General features: G+C 43.6%; 1 protein-coding gene and 1 pseudogene across 2 annotated transcripts; both read right to left on the reverse strand.

The window, feature by feature from the left end:
• Nucleotides 1–6420, reverse strand: LOC101140917 (large ribosomal subunit protein uL14-like; annotated as a pseudogene).
• Nucleotides 6421–8159: 1739 nt separating this feature from the next.
• On the reverse strand, nucleotides 8160–21486 carry RWDD2B (RWD domain containing 2B). 2 transcript variants are annotated; one of them, XM_063702732.1, is made up of 6 exons: nucleotides 21319–21486; nucleotides 13582–13719; nucleotides 11494–11720; nucleotides 11339–11406; nucleotides 10860–11222; nucleotides 8160–9747 (listed from the first exon to the last, which is right to left on the reverse strand). In XM_063702732.1, the coding sequence occupies exons 1-6, from the start codon at nucleotides 21383–21385 to the stop codon at nucleotides 9513–9515; spliced, it is 1098 nt and encodes a 365-aa protein (XP_063558802.1). In that variant the 5' UTR covers nucleotides 21386–21486; the 3' UTR covers nucleotides 8160–9512. The 2 variants fall into 2 exon arrangements, with proteins under 2 accessions (XP_063558802.1, XP_004062697.1); XM_004062649.5 differs by lacking the exon at nucleotides 13582–13719 and having other exon boundaries at nucleotides 21319–21485.
• Between the last annotated feature and the right edge of the window lie 1695 nt (nucleotides 21487–23181).

The raw sequence follows: 23181 nt of genomic DNA on the forward strand, positions 1-23181 counted from the left end.
TAGAAACTCTTCAGAAACCAGGTTGGGAGTTAAAAAAAAAAAAAAAAAAAAGAGACTTGAAACCCTCCCTTCTTCATTCATAATTATTAATATTATAAATTCTTGTTTTCACAGATTAAGAGTTACACATCAGAATTATAGCCTTTTTTCCCTAAGTTAATATTGGGCATGCCTTACAGAAGTCTGATGTTAAAATAATCTTACCCATCCAGACAAGTTTCTGAGGAGGAAAATCAGACATCAAGCACTTAATATATTTCGGCTGGGCCAGGTGGCTGACACCTGTAATCCCAGCACTTTGGGAGGCCGAGGCAGGTGAATCATGAGGTCAGGAGATCTAGACCATCCTGGCTAACATGGTGAAACCCCATCTCTACTAAAAATACAAAAAATTAGCTGGACGTGGTAGCGGGCGCCTGTAGTCCCAGCTACTTGGGAGACTGAGGCAGGAGAATGGCGTGAACCCAGGAGGCAGACCTTGCAGTGAGCCGAGATCGTGCCACTGCACTCTAGCCTGGGCAACGGAGCGAGACTCCGTCTCAAAACAAAACAAAACAAAACAACTCAGCATTAATTAATCTTTATTAAACTTGGTGGTACTTTACCTTCAACTGTTATTAAGATGTAGCTTTTTGGGGGGGTACAAATACTTTTTAATGGGTTTAAAGTTTTTCTTTTTCTTTTTAATCTACTGGAAAATCATGCAATGCTGCGAGCATTGGACACAATCCAGGGCCACAAGTCTGCATACTCCTTTGCTACTGGTCCTATAATGGCAGAACCTTTCATTTTGCCTTTATTATTCACTATGACCCCTGCATTATCTTCGAAATAAAGAAACACACCATCTTTTCTCCGGTATGACTTTGGTTGTCGAATGACCGCTGCTGGATGTACCATTTTTCTGAGCTCTGGTTTGCCCTTCTTGACTGTGACCATCACCATGTCACCCACACTAGCAGCAGAAAGTCTGTTCAGCTGTCCCTTGATCCCCTTCACGGAGATGATATACAGGTTTCTGGCTCCTGTGTTGTCAGCAGTTGATCACAGCTCCTACTGGAAGACCCAAGGAAATCCAGAATTTCACACCAGAGGACCTACCACGTCCTCGCTTTGACATCTTGAACGCTGGAAAGAAGGAAAAAAGTGTTTTTAAATTCTTTTTAAGCAAACTTCTTATTTAAATAGCAGCAACACTACATAGGTAATATATGCCAGCAGAGCATTTGTTTGTCAACTGAGATCTCTAGAGAGTCAATTGAGAAAATAAGATATAATAGTTTGCTAACATTACAAAATAAGTGTACAATAAGAATAATTTCAGTATATACCAGCTGTAACTCATCACAATTCAACATGAGATTTGGGTGGGGACAAATGTCCAAACTATATCAGAGGGATTTAAAAGAACAGAAAATAACCATAATAGTACTAGAGGAATATATAGGTGAATTTCCAGTTCAAAATAGCATCTTCTAGCAGCCCCTCTCAAATTCACATACACACAAAAAAATTGATGAAAACATTGAAGAAGACAAAAACAACACAACTAAAATTAAAACTGATGAAAAACAGATTTCCGGAATCTAGAAGGAAACTGTAATACTGAGTCTGGACTCAGGAAGTCAAGAAGGCAGGAAGGAGATACAGACACATGTATATATTATTTCCTTACCACATAAAACTGTGTCCTTTCCATGGTGGCTCATGCCTGTAATCCCAGCACTTTGGGAGGCCGAGGCAGGTGGATCACGAGGTCGGGAGATCAAGACCATCCTGGCTAACACGGTGAAACCCCGTCTCTACTAAAAATACAAAAAATTAGCCGGGCGTGGTGGCGGACGCCTGTAGTCCCACCTACTCGGGAGGCTGAGGCAAAAGAATGGTGTGAATCCGGGAGGCGGAGCTTGCAGTGAGCCGAGATCGCACCACTGCACTCCAGCCTGGGCGACAGAGCAAGACTCCCTCTCAAAAACAAACAAACAAAAAAAACTGTGTCCTTTCTTGCTGGTCTAACCCCTACTCCTATGTGCCCTACAAAGCCCTTTCTTCCCACATATTCTTTGGAATTGCAGCTTCGCTGATTAGCCAATATTCACCCTCAACACGTGTTTACAGTTTGGCTAATGACAGTGCTTCCATAGCAGCCTCTCATGAGTGCTGTTTATTGTCTAAAATCCTACCTACCTCAGGGGTCTGCAGATAAGAATAGGATCCTCTTTGCTTCCACTTTCCTTAAAACAATAAATCATTGTTTTTGGGCTGCTGTCAACAGAATACACCTTCTGACATCTGTCCTCTTACCAGCCTCCCGGTCACTCCCTTTTAGTCTCTAAAGACTTAGCACTTGGCTCTCCACCCTCATTCCAAACATCATCCTGGATGGTCTTTTTAAAGTCCTAATTAGGTTCATGTGGCATATCTGTCCATTGCTTGGCCTCTCAGTTATAAAAATCTTCATCTCTCATATCCTTTTCCTCCATTCCACTTCATCTACCACACCACAGTCACATCCTGATATTAATACTTAAATTTTCCCAATTTCACCCCACTCTTGGGTCACAATCTCTCTTGCCAGATTCCTCATTTAACTGTTTCCACCTATACATTCTTCAAGGAAATCTTAACCTTGCATTGGCCCTTATATTTTCTCGCTAACTCTAAGGACTCTTTTCTCTTTACTCCCTTCATTGTTCACTTTAGAGTTCATGATCTTTTGTGTCAATCACTCTCTTGCCAATACCACAAAGTCTCTTGTACATCTGCTCTTTCAGCCTATTCATCTGGAGAAACCAAACACTACACAAAGCCAATTATTTGTTTTCAGTTTTTTTTTTTTTCCAGAGAAAAGTTGAACACTACCTGGAAAACAAACAATTTAGTCAACAGAAGCTTTAGACCACTAAGAATTAATTATCCCATGCCTTAGTTGTGTCTTCATTACAGCCCAACAAATGTACCATACTTCCGTAATGTCTTAGGACTCCCAGCAATTAATTATTTGAACACTTCTTCAAAACTCTGACCATTCTACCTTCCTCCTTGACTTCAACAGATGAGTTTTCCTCCAATTTCACAGTGAGAGGTGACGGCGTGCTGGCAGTCCTCACAGCCCTGGCTCGCTCTCGGCGCCTCCTCTGCCTGGGGTCCCACTTTGGCGGCACTTGTGGAGCCCTTCAGCCCGCCGCTGCACTGTGGGAGCCCCTTTCTGGGCTGGCCAAGGCCGGAGCCGGCTCCCTCAGCTTGAGGGGAGGTGTGGAGGGAGAGGCACAGGCGGGAACCCGGGCTGCGCGCGGTGCTTGCGGGCCAGCGTGAGTTCCTGGTGGGCGTGGGCTCGGCGGACCCTGCGCTCCTAGTGGCCTGCCTGCCCGCCCCGCAGGCCCCGGGCAGTGAGGGGCTTAGCACGGAGGCCAGCAGCTGCTGTGCTCAATTTCTTGCCGGGCCTTACCTGCCTTCCCGCGGGGCAAGGCTCAGGACCTGCAGCCCGCCATGCCTGAGCCTCCCCTCCCCGCTTCCGTGGCTCCTGTGCAGCCTGAGCCTCCCCGACAAGCGCCACCCCCTGCTCCACGGCACCCAGTCCCATCGACCACCCAAGGGCTGAGGAGTGTGGGCGCGCGGCGGGGGACTGGCAAGCAGCTCCACCTGCAGCCAGGGTATGGGATCCACTGGATGAAGCCAGCTGGGCTCCTGAGTCTGGTGGGGACGTGGAGAACCTTTATGTCTAGCTCAGGGATTGTAAATACGCCAATTGGCACTCTGTATCTAGCTCAAGGTTTGTAAACACACCAATCAGCACCCTGTGTCTAGCTCAGGGTTTGCGAATGCACCAATCGACACTCTGTATCTAGCTACTCTGGTGGGGACTTGGAGAACCTTTGTGTGGACACTCTGTATCTAGCTAATCTAGGGGGGAGGTGGAGAAACTTTGTGTCTAGCTCAGGGATTGTAAACGCACCAATCAGCACCCTGTCAAAACAGACCACTCAGCTCTCTGTAAAATGGACCAATCAGCAGGATGTGGGTGGGGCCAGATAAGAGAATAAAAGCAGGCTGCAGGAGCCAGCAGTGGCAACCCGCTCTGGTCCCCTTACATGCTGCAGAAGCTTTGTTTTTTTTCTCTTTGCAATAAATCTTGCTACTGCTCACTCTTTGGGTCCACACTGCTTTTATGAGCTGTAACACTCACCATGAAAGTCTGCAGCCTCACTCCTGAAGCCAGCAAGACCAGGAGCCCACCGGGAGGAAGGAACAGCTCCAGACACACCGCCTTAAGAGCTGTAACACTCACTGCGAAGGTCTGCAGCTTCACTCTTGAGCCAGCGAGACCACGAGCCCACCAGAAGGAAGAAACTCTGAACACATCCGAACATCAGAAGGAACAAACTCCAGACGTGCCATCTTAAGAGCTGTAACACTCACCATGAGGGTCCGAGGCTTCATTCTTGAAGTCAGTGAGACCAAGAACCCACCAATTCTGGACAGAAGAGGACAAGATAATCAGATTATAATCCTTATCTTTTCAATAGCAAACATATAAATTGCGCTGATGATTATTATATACGTTTAACTGAATGGGTGTTAGAATAGTAAAATTCTCTGATACCCTCTGAAATGTTCTTTCATTGCCCTTCCCATTTTCCTAGGATGTTTCTGACCTCCCCCTGATTCCTGGCTAAAGTGTTAATTGCTGATTTCTCAGGATTCTAAAACCCCATTCCAGCCCTAGACATGTGGCTATTCCAATGGATGGTGATCAGGTCATATTGGTTGTTAACTATGTTGAATATCATCCCTTTCCATGAAACTTCCATCTTCAATTATAGTCGCTCCATAATTCTGTTAAAAAAATAAGTGTTAAAGATGGGGGGATAAAAATGAATGCACAAGGCTAGTCATTGCTGCACCTTTTTTTTTTTTTTTTTTTGAGAAGGAGTCTTGCTGTGTCACCCAGGTTAGAGTGCAGTGGCGTGATCTTGGCTCACTGCAACCTCTGCCTTCTGGGTTCAAGCGATTCTCCTGCCTCAGCCTCCCGAGGAGCTGGGATTACAGGCGCCTGCCACCACACCTGGCTAATTTTTTGTATTTTTAGTACAGACAGGGTTTCACGATGTTGGCCAGGCTGGTCTCGAACTCCTGACCTCAGGTGATCCACCCACCTCGGCCTCCCAAAGTGGTGAGATTACAGGCGTGAGCCGCCGCACCCGGCCTAATTTGTTTTTTTTTTTTTTTAAAGAAAACCCCGCATATACACACATGCAAAAATAAGATACTAGAAAATAAAATGTAAAACCAAAATTTAATATTGTCTTTTTGGACACAGGATTGTGGGTGACTTTAAAATCCAGTTATTTCTACTCTTCCTATAATGATACATATTATGTGTAATCATATATATAATACATATATGTAATACGTTATATATAACATATAAATAATATATATAATTTGTTGGTGGGAGGAACAAGGTTTACAAAATCTGAAAAGCCAAATGCCCCAGTGGGGAAAAAACCCTCCATTTCGGTAATTCCCTGGTTAAAATCGAGGAACACCCTGGACTTCGAAGGCACCACCTGGATCCCAGGGTGCACCATTCCTCTAATCCCCCAGTTGCAGCAACATCTGGGAAGTCCCGAGAATGGGGATCTATGCCTGTTTTTCCAAAAGATAATAAGCGTCAACAACAACAAAAAAATAAAAAGTCCAACTCCGCCCCAAAGCAGCATCTGGCTGGCCTGCGAGATGCCCACTGGGGAGGCGAGTCCGCAGCTTAGGACTCAAGCCCGGGGTCGGAAGCTATTGCCGAGATCCGAAACGCAGCGCTCGCAGCTGCAGTGACGCGACCTCCTCATAAGTCCCTGTGCTCACAGCATCCCGGCAACTTACGAGCTAGTGCTTCCGGGTCACCCCGGCCCAGGAAGGCGCACGCGCGAAGCATAGCGAGCTTCGCTTCACTCCGCACTCTTAAGCTGCGTGTGAGGCCTGCGAGTGCTCGGGAGTTGCCGCGGTCACAAGAGAAAGCCTAGCTGTCAATGACAGCCCCAGAGCGCCTGGGCGCCTTGCGATACCCTGGTGTCTGTAGGCAGCCAGGAGACACTTCCAAGCTGATCTGGAATCTTTCCTCGCCCAGCTCTGTCCCTCGCAGGGATGGCAAAGGACATTACGACCTACATCCCTTCCCGGATATGATGGCTTCAGATTGGCAGATTGTGTTAAAGTGGAAGGCTCGTGGTGCCCCTTTGCTGAGTTTTTATGGACTTAGTTTTCTCAAGTAGTTCTAATTATCGCTGGGGGGGTGGGGCGGGAACGTAATTTCTGCGTCTGCCCTTAAATACCTTTAAACCTTGGCTACATTGCCGCTTTTATGGAATTTCACCCATAGTCTGTGTTTTTTTAGTTTCCCTGATACGCATCTTTCTTAATAATAATAATAATAATAATAAAATAAATAGCACTTTGGGAGGCCGAGGCGGGCGGATTACGTGAGGTCGGGAGTTCAAGACCAGCCAGGCTAACACGGTGAAACCTACCTCTCTACTAAAAATACAAAAATTAGCGGGGTGCAGTGGCGCGCGCCTGTAATCCCAGCTACTCCGGAGGCTGAGGAAGAATTGCTTGAACCTGGGAGGCAGAGGTTGTGGTGAGCCTAGATCTCACGCCACTGCACTCGCACTCCAGCCTAGGCTACAGAGTGAGACTTCGTCTTAAAAAAAAAAAAAAAAAAAAAAACAAGGCATGTGGCCAGTATTCCCTGCCTATACTTGTTTTCTTTAGAAAAATGTAACTTTTAAACATAATTTGACTTGAAACGGTTTCTTTCCAGGATTTATCATTTTTTATAGGTGATTTCAGTTCAAACTATTTATTACATTAATATGTTGACAAATTGTCGTTGCTGAACAAATTTTTTATGTGCAATCATACGGAACATTTTATATTTAAGGGTGTTTATATGTCAAGTATATAATCATTGGCAGAAACTGGGCAGGGCGCGGTGGCTCACGCCTGTAATTCCAGCACTTTGAGAGGCTGAGGCAGGTGGATCATCTGAGGTCAAGACTTCAAGACCAGCCTGGCCAACATAGTGAATCCCTGTCTCTACTAAAAATACAAAAAATAGCGAGCGTGGTAGCACGCACCTGTAATCTCAGCTACTCGGGAGAATGAGGTGGGAGAATCGCTTGAACCCCAGGCGGCGGAGGTTGCAGTAAGCCAAGATTGCGCCACTGCACTCCAGCCTGGGTGACTGATCCAGATTCTGTCTCCAGAAAAAAAAAAAAAAAAGAGAAAGAAACCTAAGAAAGCTATATTGTTTATACTCTAACATTTCTAACATTTAACTACATTTATCCATTCTCAAAGGAAGTTGGTCATCACAAGATTGGAAAATCTGTACTTCCCTGGCTTAGTATGACTTAATCATAAACGTCTAAATTTGACAGATGTCCCAGGAAAGAAAACTTATAAAACTACTCTGTTGCATTCTATGTGTTTATGTGACATTTGAGATCTGCATATTATACATAGCAATCTGGTTTTTAATATAATGTACAGAGACTGAAAAAGTTTTAGCAGTTTAGCTGCCACTTTAGCTGCTTAAAGTAATATATGCATCATCTGCCCCCTTTGGTGGTAGGGATGTCAGATTCCATTCTCTGTAGGGTATTTCATACAAATCTGTTAGTCGCTGGAGGAATCAGAAACTAGACACACAACTGGTCCATCTGGCTGTCTGGTGGCAGCAGAGGAACTGGGATTTCCAGGACAACTGATGGGGCGATAGGACAGGGCAGCAGGGAGGAAATCTGGGGACATACATAAGATTTAGGTCCAATACAAGCACTGTGCTTTAAATACCATTCTGATTCTCATTTATGTTTAACCACCTTTATATTTAAGATCTATCCACATTGCCTTCTTCCATTTTATTCCTTCAGATTTCTACATTGTATTACATAATATATGCTGTCTTTTACTTACTGATTCATTTTGTGATGAGCATAGTTTGCCTACAACCTTCTACTAACTTAATGCATTGTCTCTCACCCCAACTCCATTCCTTAACCAAGTCTGACTGGTCAAGAAATATCCAACACCTGGTATCAACCTGCATCAACCTGCATGCTAGCAAATTAGCAAATAATAAATGCTTTTGGAACTGGTTTATGGAGGTCCTCAAAAACTGAGTGGTGTGTTTATTTAATGCTAGGTCAATTTGGCAAAAATAAATGTACAGAAAGCCATTTCCAGAACAAAAAATGTCAGAATACAATTTGCCAAACAAATTTTCTAAATTACTAATTTGATGAATTGTTGAGGCTTATTAAAAAAGTTTAAGCCCTACTAATGCCTCAGCCTTGTCTGAGGCAAGCCCAGGAGCAGGGGCAGAGCATGAGTATACAAAAAGTGAGGAACTGCAAACTCCACTTCAGAAAAACTTCACCTATTTGTGTATCAAAAGGCTGGGGTAAATGCAAAACTAAAGCTCTGAAAACTATTTGACAAACTAGCTTTCAACTGCTAGTAAAAAGCCTAGAAATTGGCCAGGCACGGTGGCTTATGCCTGTAATCCAAGCACATTGGGAAGCCGAGGTGGGAGGATCACCTGAGGTCAGGAGTTCAAGACCAGCCTGGCCAAAATGGTGAAACCCTGTCTCTACTAAAAAACACAAAAATTAGCCAGGCATGGTGGCGGGTGCCTGTAATCTCAGCTACTTGGGAGGCTGAGGCAGGGGAATCACTTGAACTTGGGAGGCGGAGGTTGCAGTGAGCAGAGGTTGCACCATTGCACTCTAGCCTGGGCGACAGAGCAAGACTCCATCTATTTAAAAAAAAAAAAAAAAGCCTAGAAATTAAACAAAACTGGTTTTATTTCGTAAGACGTTTAGAGACAGGCAATGGCTGGTGTTGGGTCAGCAGCTCAACAATGTGGCAACTGGCATCTTCGTGTTTCTCTTGGCCCTTCCTTCTGTCATGGTTCAAATAACTCCTCCAGCTCCAGTCATCACTTTGGTGTTTATGGCAGTAAGGGGGGGAGGAGGTGGCCTAGCTGCATATGTATCTTTAATCAGGAAGTAAAAGTTTTCCCAGAATTCCCAAGGCCAAAGCTGTGTCCTGAGGCCACTGAGAGTTGTTAGTTGCAACAGAGGCTGAAAGGGGAGCAATTAGCTTTTCTGGGTTCTTTAGTGAAGGCAGGTAAGGGAGAAGGGGGTTGGGAATGGCTGGCAAATTGGAGCACCAACATTACCTTTATGGATAATTTCTTTTTCAAAATGGGCAGCTGATATGTGAAGAAATATCTAACAACAATTTTAAGGTTGTAATTTGAAACTCAGTTCTGCTTTCAATCATGACATTTTTAACAGATGCATTTCAGCTATACTATTTTTTTCTTGTGCCCCACTCCCCAACATTCTACAATGGAACTAAAATAAAATTACTTAATCTTTCAAGAAAAAGTGGGAAAAAAAATCAAAAGGCCAACAGTGGCAAGATACTTTCAACTACTCTTGATGTCATTGTCCTTCTACACCAAAGAACATCTGGAAAACATCCCCACATCCCTTGGTGTTTAAGAACTGATAGAGCTGACCAAAGTCCATGTGGTTTCCCCTGGCTCCATTAACACTGAACACTTTTTCTTCAAAAATGGAAAATTTCCTTTGTCTTTCCATTTCATCATTTGTACCATCAAAAGGAATGTCTTCTCGATGGCGAATTAAAATTCTCTTCCAGTTTAATTTTCTGAGTCTGAAAAGAAATTTCCAAAGTAAACATTTTCAAAATGTATATTCTAGAGCATTTAAAACAGAAGTTATAAAACAGATTTATCAATGCCTTTTCCTAGAAGTAGTCTACTTTTTAAAATGTTTATAACTTTTACTTATTGATTTAGTAGAGGCAGGTCTTGCTATATTGCTCATGCTGGTTTCAAACTCCTGGCTGCAAGTGATACTCCGGCCTCAGCCTCCCAAAGTGCTGGGATTACAGGTGTGAGTCATACACACCCTGTCCAAGAAGTCTACTTTTATCTCACAGGGATTTATTTTAATCAAATATGATTCTGGTCATAATCTCATCCCTGAACTCATTTGTTGCCCTTACTACAGCCATGTATCAGTAGTTTAGAAATGTAGGAATTACTGAATCCCAAACTACTATGGACCTTCTCAGAAATTCATTTAGTATATCAGTAGAGAAATGAGAAGACTAGTGGCAATTCTAATGCTTCTAGAAAGCTCCTTACTTCACAGGGTATACAGTTTGCAGCATCACTAAAATGAGGGAAGGACCAGATCCATGGAAGTGGATGGGGTCATAGTGTCTGGGGCAGGAGCTCAATTCATTCAGTGCATATTTACAGAATGTCTCCTACATGCACTTGTCAGGTGACGGGGAAAATGCTGGCTACATGTGATTTCTGCCATATCCATCAACTTGAGATTGAATCCCCATAAAGACACAACCCCTGGGACATACTTATCTCCACATCTCTAATAGTCATGTGTTGCTTAACAACAGGGATACATTCTGAGAAATGTATCTTTAGGCTATTTTGTTGTTGTACCACCACGATAGAGTGTACTTACACAAACCTAGATGGTACTTTTTTTGCATTTATATTTTTTCATATAGAAAACCAAATGTCCCAGCACCATTACTGAATATCACTCTGATATTCAATAGTGGGAAGATCAAGTGCCATATATCAGGTTTCTATATGTGCTCCATTATAATCTTATGGCATCACTGTTTTATGTGTGGTCCACTGTTGACCAAAACATCACTAGGCAGCACATGACTGTATCTTGTTTAGTATTAACATTATTGACATGACTTCATATACATATGTAAAAGCAAACCTTGACCAGAATTCTTCACAGGCACTTTGTGGGCCTTCCACACAAACAACACCAGGTTTTCCAGGCATGCTAAACCCAGACAGGAAAAGCTCCTTTGCCCACTCTAGAATATTCTTTCTTTTGCATTTGTTATAGATATGATGGCTGTAGATCCAGAGTCTCGTGAAGATGAGGTCAACTGACTGGACTGTGCTTCCTGTGGTGGGTGAAGATGAAGTATCTCTGCTGACATAGCCAGAGGCGTGTTCTCTAACCCACTCTGTGGCATTCAGTATACAAACATCTCCATGACAATGTTTTTGCAGGAATGCAGTCAGATCTGTGTTCAGCTGAGTCTGCTGGGATCTACTCAGTAATACTGATCTAATAGAAAAGATACAAGAAAAATATTGTCTTGGAACAGAAAACAAATTAGAGAATTGCTTTTATTCTCAGATTAATTTTGACCTCCAAAGTTGGCCAGAGCTTCTGTAACGTACCTGACAGTAATTTCAGGCAGAACTGCCGGGTATTTAAAGGGAAGAATACAGGCCAGAGAAAACATCGCCTGATTAAAGAGAAGAAGAAAAAGTGCACTAACCAATGTTTTAAGTCTCAACATGTTTCAATCCCTCTAAAAGCAAAACTGAATTACCATTTTTTCGTCAGATACATCCAGGTTCATATTGATAGTAAAGTAGACTTTTGAAGATCGCCCCTCCATTGTCTTCTTTTCAATACAATCTTTCAGTTCTGCTACAGCCAGTTGGTCATTCACTATGAGCTCACTCTCACCTGGGAACATACTGGCTAGCAGGTCTAACTCAGCAAGCTGGGCCTCCGCCTGCTCTATCTCAATCATTTTTGGACATGTGTAAGTTTCTAAGGAGGTAAAGATAAGAGAGACAATTTACATATGCAATCTTGGAAGAAATGAATACATCAACATGGGTACTTACTAAAATTGTATTTGGTTTCTTCATAAATTGTACAATTTAATTAGTCTCTTTCCCTATTACTCTATTTTCAGATATAATATGCTAAGTCCTATGCTAAGACCAGCCTGAGCAACATACTGAGACCATCTATAAAAAAACAAACACAAAAAAACTCTTAATAGTAAGTAGACACCACATTCTTCTGTGTCTAGATAGTTGAGTGGACATCTTGAGCTACCATAATGGGCAATTTCATCAAAGTAAACCAATTATATAGTCAAAAAGCTGTATCAATAATGTAGCCAGAAGAGAGGATATGACTGGTTACACTGGAAACCTAGAATGAACAAAGTAAGTCAGAGAGTTTGGTTACGTGGATGGTCAATTTCTTCTTTTTAAGTAAATATTAATGTTTATTAGTTTTTTTTGAGACAGGGTCTAGCTCTGTCACCACAGCTGGAGTGCAGTGGCATGATCCCCGCTCACTGCAACCTCAACCCCCCACGCCCAAGCAATCCTCCCACCTCAGACTTCTGAGTAGCTAGGACCACAGGTATGCACTGCCACGCCCGGCTTCATTTTTTATTTGTAGAAACAAGGTCTTGCTATGTTGTCCAGACTGGTCTCGACCTCCTGGGCTCAAACAATCCTCTTGCCTTGGCCTCCCAAAGTGCTAACATTACAGGTATGAGCCAGTGTGCATGGCATTTATTAGTTTTTTTTTTTTTTTTTTTTTTTTTTTTTTTTTGAAACGGAGTCTCGCTCTGTCACCCAGGCTGTAGTGCAGTGGTGCAATCTTGGCTCACTGCAAGCTCCACCTCGGCGCGTTCACGCCATTCTCCTGCCTCAGCCTCCCAAGTAGCTGGGACTACAGGCGCCCACCACCACACCCGGCTAATTTTTTGTATTTTTAGTAGAGATGGGGTTTCACCGTGTTAGCCAGGATGGTCTTGATCTCCTGACCTCATGATCCGCCCGCCTCGGCCTCCCAAAGTGCTGGGATTACAGGCGTGAGCCACTGCGCCTGGCCTATTTATTAGTTTTTAAGAAGCAGAGGAACATAAAGAGAAAATAAATGTTAATTGTCCTGTAGCTTAAGTCACCCCTGTTAACATTAAAACATCTTAAGCATTATACATATATATATATATGTGAAAAATGCTGGTATAATGTATAAATATGTACAGTGTGAGATATATACAGTATACATATTTAAATCCAAAGGGGATAATATATACTTTTTCCTCCTATTTCCTATCTCCCTCCCCACCAAACATATTTTGTAGATCTATTCACTGTCAACATATAGTGATCTACCTCATTCTTTGTAGCTGTCGGCTGTTATAATGAATCATGTAGATATGCCATAACTTATTTAATTCTTTACCTATTGATGGACACTTGGGTTGTTTCCACATGTTTACTAATATGAACAATCCTATAATGCAAGGTCTTTTTATATATATAGTATGGTAAACTGAATACTGTGTATTCAATAATAAACTTACAGAGGTGGATGGTTGTATCAACATGTACATTTTAAATTTTGATAGATATTGCCAAGTTGCTTTCCAGAAAGTTGCCATACAGAACAGAAGTTTACAATTGTACTCAGTCCCCTGCTTCTTTTCTTTACAAGAAAATTCTTAATACATTGTTCCTTTTGGCCTAGCACGGTGGCTCACACCTGTAATCCCAGCACTTTGGGAGGCCAAGGAGGGTAGATAGCTTGAGTCCAGGAGTTTGAGATCAGCCTGGGTAACATAATGAAACCCTGTCTCTACTAAAAAATACAACAAAATTACCCGGGTGTGTTGGTGCGTGCCTGAAGTCCCAGCTACTTGAGAGGCTCAGGTGGGAGGACTGCTTGAGCCCAGAAGGTGGAGGTTGTAGTGAGCCAAGATCATGCCACTGCACTCCAGCCTGGATGACAGAGCAAGACTCTGTCACAAACAAACAAACAAACAAACAAACAAACAACCTAAACCATAGTTCCTTTTATCAATCTCTTCTTTTACAGGTTTCAAGCTTTATTTTTTGTTTGTTTGTTTTTTTTTGAGACGGAGTCTTGCTTTGTGCCCAGGATGGAGTGCAGTGGTGTGATCTTAGCTCACTGCAACCTCCACCTCCCGGACTCAAACAATTCTCCTGCCTCAGCCTCCCAAGTAGCTGAGATTACAGGCACCCACCACCACCCCCAGCTAATTTTTATATTTTTATTTTATTATTTGTTTATTTATTTATTTTGGGATGCAGTTATCGCTCTTGTTGCCTAGGCTGGAGCTCAGTGTCGTGATCTCAGCTCACTGCAACCTCTGCCTCCCGGGTCCAAGCAATTCTCCTGCCTCAGCCTCCCAAGGGGAGAGATTACAGGCACATGCCACCATGCCTGGCCAATTTTTTTGTGTTTTTGTATCACCTCAGGTGATCTGCCTGCCTCAGCCTCCCAAAGTGCTGGGATTACAGGCGTGAGCCACTGTGCCTGGCCTAAAATATCTTGATTAGAAAGGATTTCTCTACTGCAAGATTGTTTTAAAATTCTTCTATTTTTTACAAAAATTAGCTGGGTGAGGTGGTAGGCACCTGTAATCCCAGCTACTCGGGAGGCTGAGACAGAATCACTGGAACCTGGGAGTCAGAGGTTGCAGTGAGTTGAGATCATGCCATTGCACTCCAGCCTGGGCAAAAAGAGTGAAACTCTGTCTCAAAAAAAAAAAAAAAAAAAAAAGTCTTCTATTTTCTATTTGGAATACATTTTCTTTTTTTTTTTTTTTTTTTTTTTTTGAGACGGAGTCTCGCTCTGTCGCCCAGGCTGGAGTGCAGTGGCGCGATCTCGGCTCACTGCAAGCTCCGCCTCCTGGGTTCACGCCATTCTCCTGCCTCAGCCTCCCGCGTAGCTGGGACTACAGGCGCCCGCCACCACGCCCGGCTAATTTTTTGTATTTTTTAGTAGAGACGGGGTTTCACTGTGTTAGCCAGGATGGTCTCGATCTCCTGACCTCGTGATCCGCCCGCCTCGGCCTCCCAAAGTGCTGGGATTACAGGCGTGAGCCACCGCGCCCGGCTGGAATACATTTTCAATTTCTGCATTTAAATATTTGATCCATCTGGGATATACTTCAGTTTAAAAGGTGACGGAAGTTTCCAGCTTATTTTTTTTTCCAGTTAGCTAGCCATTTTTACCAGTACATCTTATAATACATTTGAAATGTTTCTTTCAACATATGTTAAGTGCCTATATGTATTTGAGTCTTTTTCTGGATTCTCCATTTTGTTATATTGATCTGTCTATAATATCATGTCCTAATACTCTTTTTTTTTTTTTTTTTTTGAGACAGAGTCTCACTCTGTCACCCAGGCTGGAGTGCAATGGTGCGATTATAGCTCGTTGCAGCCTCGAACTCCTAGGCTCAAGCAATCCTCCTGTCTCAGCCTCCCAAGTATCTGGGACTACAGTCATGCTACCACCATACCCAGCTAACTAATACTCAACTCTTGAAATCACTATGATGGGTTAGTAAATTGCTCCTACTCTGTCTCTTCATAGCCATCACTCTTCTTTTGTAGAATTCTTTTTTGGTATTTCCTGGCTCTTCTCACATATAAACATTAGAATAATTTTGTTAAGTTTTGAAAACAAGAAAAAATGGTAATTGCATTGAAATTAAAGATTAGGCTGGGCGCGGTGGCTCACGCCTGTAATCCCAACACTTTGGGAGGCAGAGGCGGGCGGATCATGAGGTCAGGAGATCGAGACCATCCTGGCTAACACAGTGAAACCCCGCCTCTACTAAAAATACAAAAAATTAGCCAGGCGTGGTGGCCGGCGCCTGTAGTCCCAGCTACTCGGGAGGCTGAGGCAGGAGAATGGCATGAACCCGGGAGGCGGAGCTTGCAGTGAGCCAAGATCGCGCCACCGCACTCCAGCCTGGGCGACAGAGCGAGACTCCGTCTCAAAAAAAAAAAAAAAAAAAAAAGAAATTAAAGATTAATACAGAAAAAGACGATATGTTTATAACGTAGAATTTTCCCTTCAGTAGTTTTTTTTAATAGCTTTAATGAGGTATAATTTATATACCATACCATACTACTGCCAAGCAAGATCTTTAAAATGTTAGCATCCCTTAAGGTTTGGTTGAGGGCGTCTTTATCTTCTCTATTGTCTCATGGTACCAAGTATTATTGAATATTAAATGTTCACAATTCTCAAATTCTTAGGATGTTCCAAATTCTCGAGCCCCATATTTGTAAATTTAACTATATCTATATATTTCTATTGGATGTTATATTAGTTCATTTTCTGTTACTATAACAGACTACTTGAGACTGGGTAGTTTACAATGAAGAGAAATTTATTTGGCTTATTGTTCTGGAAGCAGGGAAATCCAAGAGAATGGTGCCTGCATTTTGCAAGGACATTCTTACTGAGTCATCCCATGGCGGAAGGCAGAGGGCAAGAGAGAATGAGAGCAAGAGCAAGAGAGATGAAGGGGCCAAATGCATGCTTTTATCAGGAACCCACTCCCACAATAACTAACCCACTCCTGCAGTAACACCATTAATCCATTCGTGAGGGCTGTGTTCTTTGGGAACTTTTTCAACCCTGCCTTCTTTCTCTTCTTCTGAAACGCTGATGACAGGAATGTTACATTTTTTGTTATATCCCTGCATATCACTTAATCACCTCTGAAAGGTCCCACCTCTCAACTCTATTGCTTTGGGATAAAGCTTCTAACACATGAACTTTGGGGCACACATTAAACCACAGCAGAGACCACCTCAGTCTTAACAGTCCTAAAATAGGTCTAAATGGCCTGGCGCAGTGGCTCACGCCTGTAATCCCAGCACTTTGGGAGGCCAAGGCAGGCAGATCATGAGGTCAGGAGATCAAGACCATCCTGGCTAACATGGTGAAACCCCGTCTCTACTAAAAATACAAAAAATTAGCCGGGCGTGGTGGCGGGCGCCTGTAGTCCCAGCTACTCAGGAGGCTGAGGCAGGAGAAGGGCGTGAACCCAGGAGGCAGAGCTTTCAGTGAGCCGAGATACAGCCACTGCACTCCAGCCTGGGCGACAGAGCGAGACTCCTTCTAAAAATAAAAAAATAAAAATAAATAAAGTAAAATAAAATAGGTCTAAATTATACTTCTTTAATAATAATTCTTTTATTATTTCTTTTCTATTTAGAGAACCTATTTTAACCATTATTTTAGGATAGGTCTGCTGGTGACAAATCTAGATTTCCTTCATCTTAGAATGTCTTGATTTCCCCTTCATTTCTGCAGAATATTTTCCCTGGATGCAGTATTCTGGCTTAACAGGTTTTTACTTTCAACACTTGAAAAATGCTGTGCCTCTTCACCTAGCCTCTCTGGTGACTGATGAGAAATCACTCTCATTTGAGTTTTCCTTTATAGATAAGGTTCATTTTTGTCACTAATTTTAAGAATTTTTCATTGTCTTTGGTTTTCAGAAGTGTGATTATGATGCGTTTTTTTTTTTTTTTTTTTTTTGAGATGGGAGTCTCACTTTGTCACCCAGGCTGGAGTACAATGGTGCAATCTTGGCTTATTGCAACCTCCACCTCCCAGGTTCAAGCAATTCTCCTGCCTCAGCCTCCTGAGTAGCTGAGATTACAGGCGCACCCCACTACGCCCAGCTAATTTTTGTATTTTTAGTAGAGATGGAGTTTCACCATGTTGGGCAGGCTGGTCTCGAACTCCTGACCTTGTGATCCACCCGCGCTGGCCTCCCAAAGTGCTGGGATTACAGGCGTGAGCTGCCACACCTAGTCTTTTTTTTTTTTTTTTTTTTTGAGATGGAGTTTTGCTCTTGTTGCCCAGGCTGGAGTGCAATGGCACAATCTTGGCTCACCGCAACCTCCGCCTCCTGGGTTCAAGTGATTCTCTTGCCTCAGCCTCCCGAATAGCTGGGATTACAGGTGTTCGCCACCACGCCCAGCTAATTTTTTGTATTTTTAGTAGAGAAAGGGTTTTATCATGTTGGCCAGGCTGGTCTCAAACTCCTGACCTCAGGTGATCTACCTACCCTGGCCTTCCAAAGTGCTGGGATTACAGGCGTGAGCCACCATGCCCGGCCCCATATGGTTTAGGTATTTACCCTAGACAAAAGCAATCCTAATTAGGTGAGAGACTATATGGGCACAATTCTTATTTGTGACTTCTCAGAGTCTTAAACTGTGAATTTCCAAGAGGGGTGTTCAGTATTCTGTCTGACTCCAGAACATGTTTTTCCAGGCCAAATGACATTAGCCCTCCTCTCCACAGAACACAGCAGGATTCCTTGCTTTGCCATGTAGTTACCTGAATTTAAGTAGTTTAAATATAAGCATTTAAAGTATCATAAAAGATGGTGGGTAGCCTTGATAATATTTATACATATATTAACATATATTTATTAATATGTCTATTCATGTTTAATTTGAAGTTTTCCTTTTCTAATAACTGTTGGAACTGCAAATATTCCTCCCTCCTTTAATCGCAATGTTTTTTTTTTTCCAGATTATTTATTTATTTATTTTTTTGAGATGGAGTTTCGCTCTTGTTGCCCAGGCTGGAGTGAAATGGTGCGATCTCGGCTCACTGCAACCTCCACCTCCCAGGTTCAAGCGATTCTCCTGCCTCAGCCTCCCAAGTAGCTAGGATTACAGGCATGCGCCACCACACCCAGCTAATTTTTTGTATTTAGTAGAGATGGAGTTACACCATGTCAGTTGGGCTAGTCTCAAACTCCCGACCTCAGGTGATTCACCCGCCTTGGCCTCCCAAAGTGCTGGGATTACAGGCACGAGCCACTGCTCCCGGCCTTTTTTTTTTTTTTTAAACAAAATCTTCATACATACTTAAAATCCCTGGACTTATTGGAATTCCATATACATATTTGCTGGTCTGTTTTGGAGTTGAGAAACATAAAAAACAACTCCTTGGGTGGTTATTAGAGGAAATGGTTTACTTTGTTTTTTGTTGGAGTGGCTCTGTTACCAGTGTTTGGATTCTATTACCAGATTGCCAAGGTGCAACTCCTGGCTCTGCCACTTACCAACTGCAGAACCTTAGGCAAGTGGCTTAATTTATCTGTGCTTTAGTCTCCCCAACTCCATAACTGGGATGAGAGGGTTGCTGTGATGATTAGATGAGAATTTGTGGAAAGTGCCTGGCAACAGAGTAAATTTTATATGCGTGCTTGCTACTATTATTATTAATTAAAAAAAACTTTTTTTTGAGACAGGGTCTAGCTCTGTCACCCAGGCCAGAGTGCAGAGTCGGCTCACTACAACCTCTGCTTTCTGGGTTTTTTTAGTAGAGACGGTGTTTCACCACGTTGGCCAGGCTGGTCTCGAACTCCTGCCGTCATGATCCACCCGCCCTGGGCTCCCAAAGTGCTGGGATTACAGGCATGAGCCACCATGTCCGGCTGCTTATTACTATTATTATTACTGGTCATCATTTCAACAAATGTTTCTCAAGCACTGGCACTAAGATAACAATGAATGAAAGTAATAAAACAACTCTACTGGTGGGAGGATACCATGACATCAAAAACAAATTTATATGCCCAGCCCAGGTGCGGTGGTGGCTCACGCCTGTAATCCCAGCACTTTGGGAGGATGAGGTGGGCGGATCACCTAAGGTCAGGAGTTTGAGACCAGGCTGGCCAACGCCTGTAATCCCAGCACTTTGGGAGGATGAGGTGGGCGGATCACCTAAGGTCAGGAGTTTGAGACCAGCCTGGCCAACATGATGAAACTCCATCTCTACTAAAAATACAAAAATTAGCCAGGTGTGGTCGCCCACGCCTGTAGTCCCAGCTACTAGGGAGGCTGAGGCAGGAGAATTGCTGGAACTGGGGAGGCGGAGGTTGCAGTGAGCTAAGATCATACCTCTGCACTCCAGCCAGAGCAACAGAGCAAGACTGTCTCAAAAAAAAAAAACAAAAAAGAATTTTTGTACCCAGTGAATAACTGCTATGAAGAAACCTGAAAAAGAAAACAAGGATAAGGGAAACAATGAGGCAGCAGGGGGTGAGACTGCACACAGCGTTGTCAGGAAAGGCCTTTCTCCTAAGGTGACTGTAGGGAAGAGACTTTAAGGAACTGAAAAAGGAGGCCATGTGTTTTTCTTGGCCAAGAGTGTTCAAGGGAAAGTGAACAGCATATTCAAAGGCCTTGAGGCAGGAGGGTGCTAGAACAGCTGGCCAGAGCACAGTGAGCTGAGGACACGGGGAATAGAAGAGTTTAGTAAGGAAATGTGGGGCAGTTTATGTTGGGACTAGTAAAGCATGGCCAGAATTTTGAATTTTATCCCGACTGACATGGAAGAGCTACAAGAGAGGTTTGACTTATGAAGATCCCCACACTTGCTGCTATGGAGAAAAGTGAAAGGAAAAGTGGGGTGACCAGATATAGACATCGCAATAACTAGGGAGAGAGGACGGTGGCTTTGATAGGATTATAGTGGTCAAGTTGGTGAGCTTCAGGTTCTGGATACATGCAGAGAACAGAGGCAACAGGATTTACAGATGAATTACATGAGACACGGAAGAATGACTCCAGGGCCTTAAGGTACTGAAAGTATGGATGTGCCATTTATTTAGACGTTGATGGTCATGGGGAGCTGAAGCTTGGTTTTAGACACAAGTAATGAAGTGCCTACTAAGACACCTGTTAAATAGAGATGTCTAGCAGGCAGTTAGATATACAATTTTGAAGTCTACGAGAGACTCAGCTAGATATATAATCTTGGGAGTCAACACTTATTTGGAACTATATATTTGTTTAAAGTCTCCCAGGGAGTGAGTAAAGTTGGGAGAGGGTCCTATTGAATTGGAGGTATCGAAGATGAAATGGAATTAGCAAAGAAGAACGGGACGGAGGGACTCTTGAACGGACAACTACGGGAGTGATGTCATAGGTCATTTATCTGCCAAATTATTTTCGCTTAAGAGATTTCAGTCCTTCCAAAAAACCCTCAAGATAATTTTATGATTCAAGATTTCAGCGAATGCTTTAAGATAATAGACTGTGGCCGGGCGCGGTGGCTCACGCCTGTAATCCCAGCACTTTGGGAGGCAGAGGAAGGGGGACTGCTTGAGCCCAGGAGTTCAAGATCAGCCTGGGTAACATAGTAAGAGCTCGCCTTTATTATTTTTTAAAAAAATAAAATATATTTAAGAGAACGCAGACTGAAACTTGAGATTTCTGAGTGGAATAATATCTTTTCCTTGCAGATTTTTTTTGAAGAACAGAGCAGGGTACCCCGCGACCCAAGCCAAGACGCTCTCAGGAAGAAAGCCCAGCACGCAGCCCCCCTCGCACCCTGATTGCCCCCGGGGCGAGGTCCCCGGCTGGAGCGGGGCTGCAGAAGCCGGGAAGCAACGCCGAGGACCGAGCCGACAGATGGGCGCATGCAGTGAGGGGAACCGGGGCCGCCATGCCGGGCACGTTCCCAAAGGGTTGCACTGGGCGCTGCAGCGTGGGAAACCCCCGTGGCGGTCACCACTGGCGCTAGCTGAGGCGAGACTCACCTTGAGCCGTGGCCCCCTCACTGCTGTAACCCGGGTTCCATGGCTGCATGAACAGCTCAATTTTCATCGGAAGGGAGCCTCAAAATTCTAGCATACTGCTACCCAAAACTTACAAACCGCCTCAGCTGGCGACCTACCGGAAAATAAAAAAAAAAAGCTTGCGGCGCATGCGCGTCCAAGGCCGCGGACCGGAAGCTGGAGCTCGCCTGTTGGGAGCCGCGTCCGCAGGTGTTGGTGTCTGCACTTGGAACGACGTAGGGAATGCGTTGTCCCTGCTAGGTACTTTTCAGTCGCAGAGTTCTCTTCTTCTTCTTTCTTTCTTCCTTTTTTTTTTTTTTTTTTTGAGACGGAGTCTCGCTCTGTCCCTCAAGCTGGAGTGCAGTGGCGCGATCTCGGCTCACCGCAGCCTCCGCCTCCTGGGTTCAAGCGATTCTCCTGCCTCAGCCTCCCGAGTAGCTGGGATTACAGGCGCCCACCACCATGCCCAGATAATTTTTGTATTTTTCAGTAGAAATGGGGTTTCACCATGTTGGCCAGGCTGGTCTCGAACTCCTGACCTCAGGTGATCCGCCGGCCTCGGCCTCCCACAGTGCTGGGATTACAGGCCTGAGCCACCGTGCCCCGCCGGAGTTTTTCTACTTAATACCTCTCCATGCCAACCCCGTTGTCATTTCCCAGCGGCCGCCTCTATAACGGGCACTTTTCAGGGACAAAGAATTGGTCCGTTAATGTTCCTCAAACTCGAACGTGCCTAGGAATAGTTCGAGGATCCTGTTGAAGTGCAGATCAGGATTCCGTAGGTAGGGGTGGGGTTCCAAATTCTACATTTCTAGTATCTTCCCACACGATGGTGATCCTCCTTGTCCCTGAATCATGGAGGAGGGCAATTAGGGAGATGTGAGCCTGGATGCATGGTGGCCTTGGCTATCTTAGGTGTTCTTGCCCATTAACCAAGCTGGGAGGAACCGTGTGAATGCATATTTATCCCTGTTAATAAAAGGGTAGTTTGAAGGAGAAGCTGACAGGAGAATAATTAGAAATGTTTTTCTTCCCAATCCAACTATATGCAATACACTTTATAATATTCATTTTAGAAATGTCATAGATAAGATTTGTAAACAATGACATTTAGCAATACTAAATATCACTGCTATGTCTCCCCTCCACTTTTTTTTTTTAAACAAAAATACGACAGTATGTATTGTAGATCTTCATAAACTACGTCTTCTGCATGGTGTTTCATGAGCGTTTTTCAATGTCATAATTAATTTTTTCCTCCAACATTTATTATGAAAAAATTCAAGTGTAAAGCGAAGTGGAGAGAATTTTACAGTGGAGCAGACCTCAAGAGAAGGGGAAGGATGGATTTCCCCTCTATTTAGCAGTGTCTGAAGACATTTTGGGTTGTCACAACTGGAAGGATGGTATTGGCATGGGGTAGGTAGAGCACAGGGATGCTCCTCAACTTCCTACAATGAACAGGACATCCCCCGACAACAACGAATTTGCTGGTCCAAAATGTTGGTAGTGTTGAGGTTGAAAAACACTGACCTGGAGAGTACAGAATTTTACTCTACCAGCTTTGTCACGTACCTCATCAATCTATCTGTTTTCATACATTTAAAAGTAAACTGCAGACAGTACGCTTCTAAGTACCTTTAATGCACATCATTGGAGTTCAAATTAAGGATTTTTTTAAGGTAAAAATGAAATGCATACCTTAAATACACATCAGTTTTTAAATGCACACGCCTATGGAACTCAAGCCATATTAACATATAGAACGTTACCATCACCCTAGAAAGTTCTTTCATGCCCTTTCTTAGTTCCCAACCAGTTCTCCCCAAAGGTAACCACTGTTCT

The sequence above is a fragment of the Gorilla gorilla genome, chromosome 22, assembly GCF_029281585.2.
Source record: "Gorilla gorilla gorilla isolate KB3781 chromosome 22, NHGRI_mGorGor1-v2.1_pri, whole genome shotgun sequence".
NCBI classification, from domain to species: domain Eukaryota; kingdom Metazoa; phylum Chordata; class Mammalia; order Primates; family Hominidae; genus Gorilla; species Gorilla gorilla.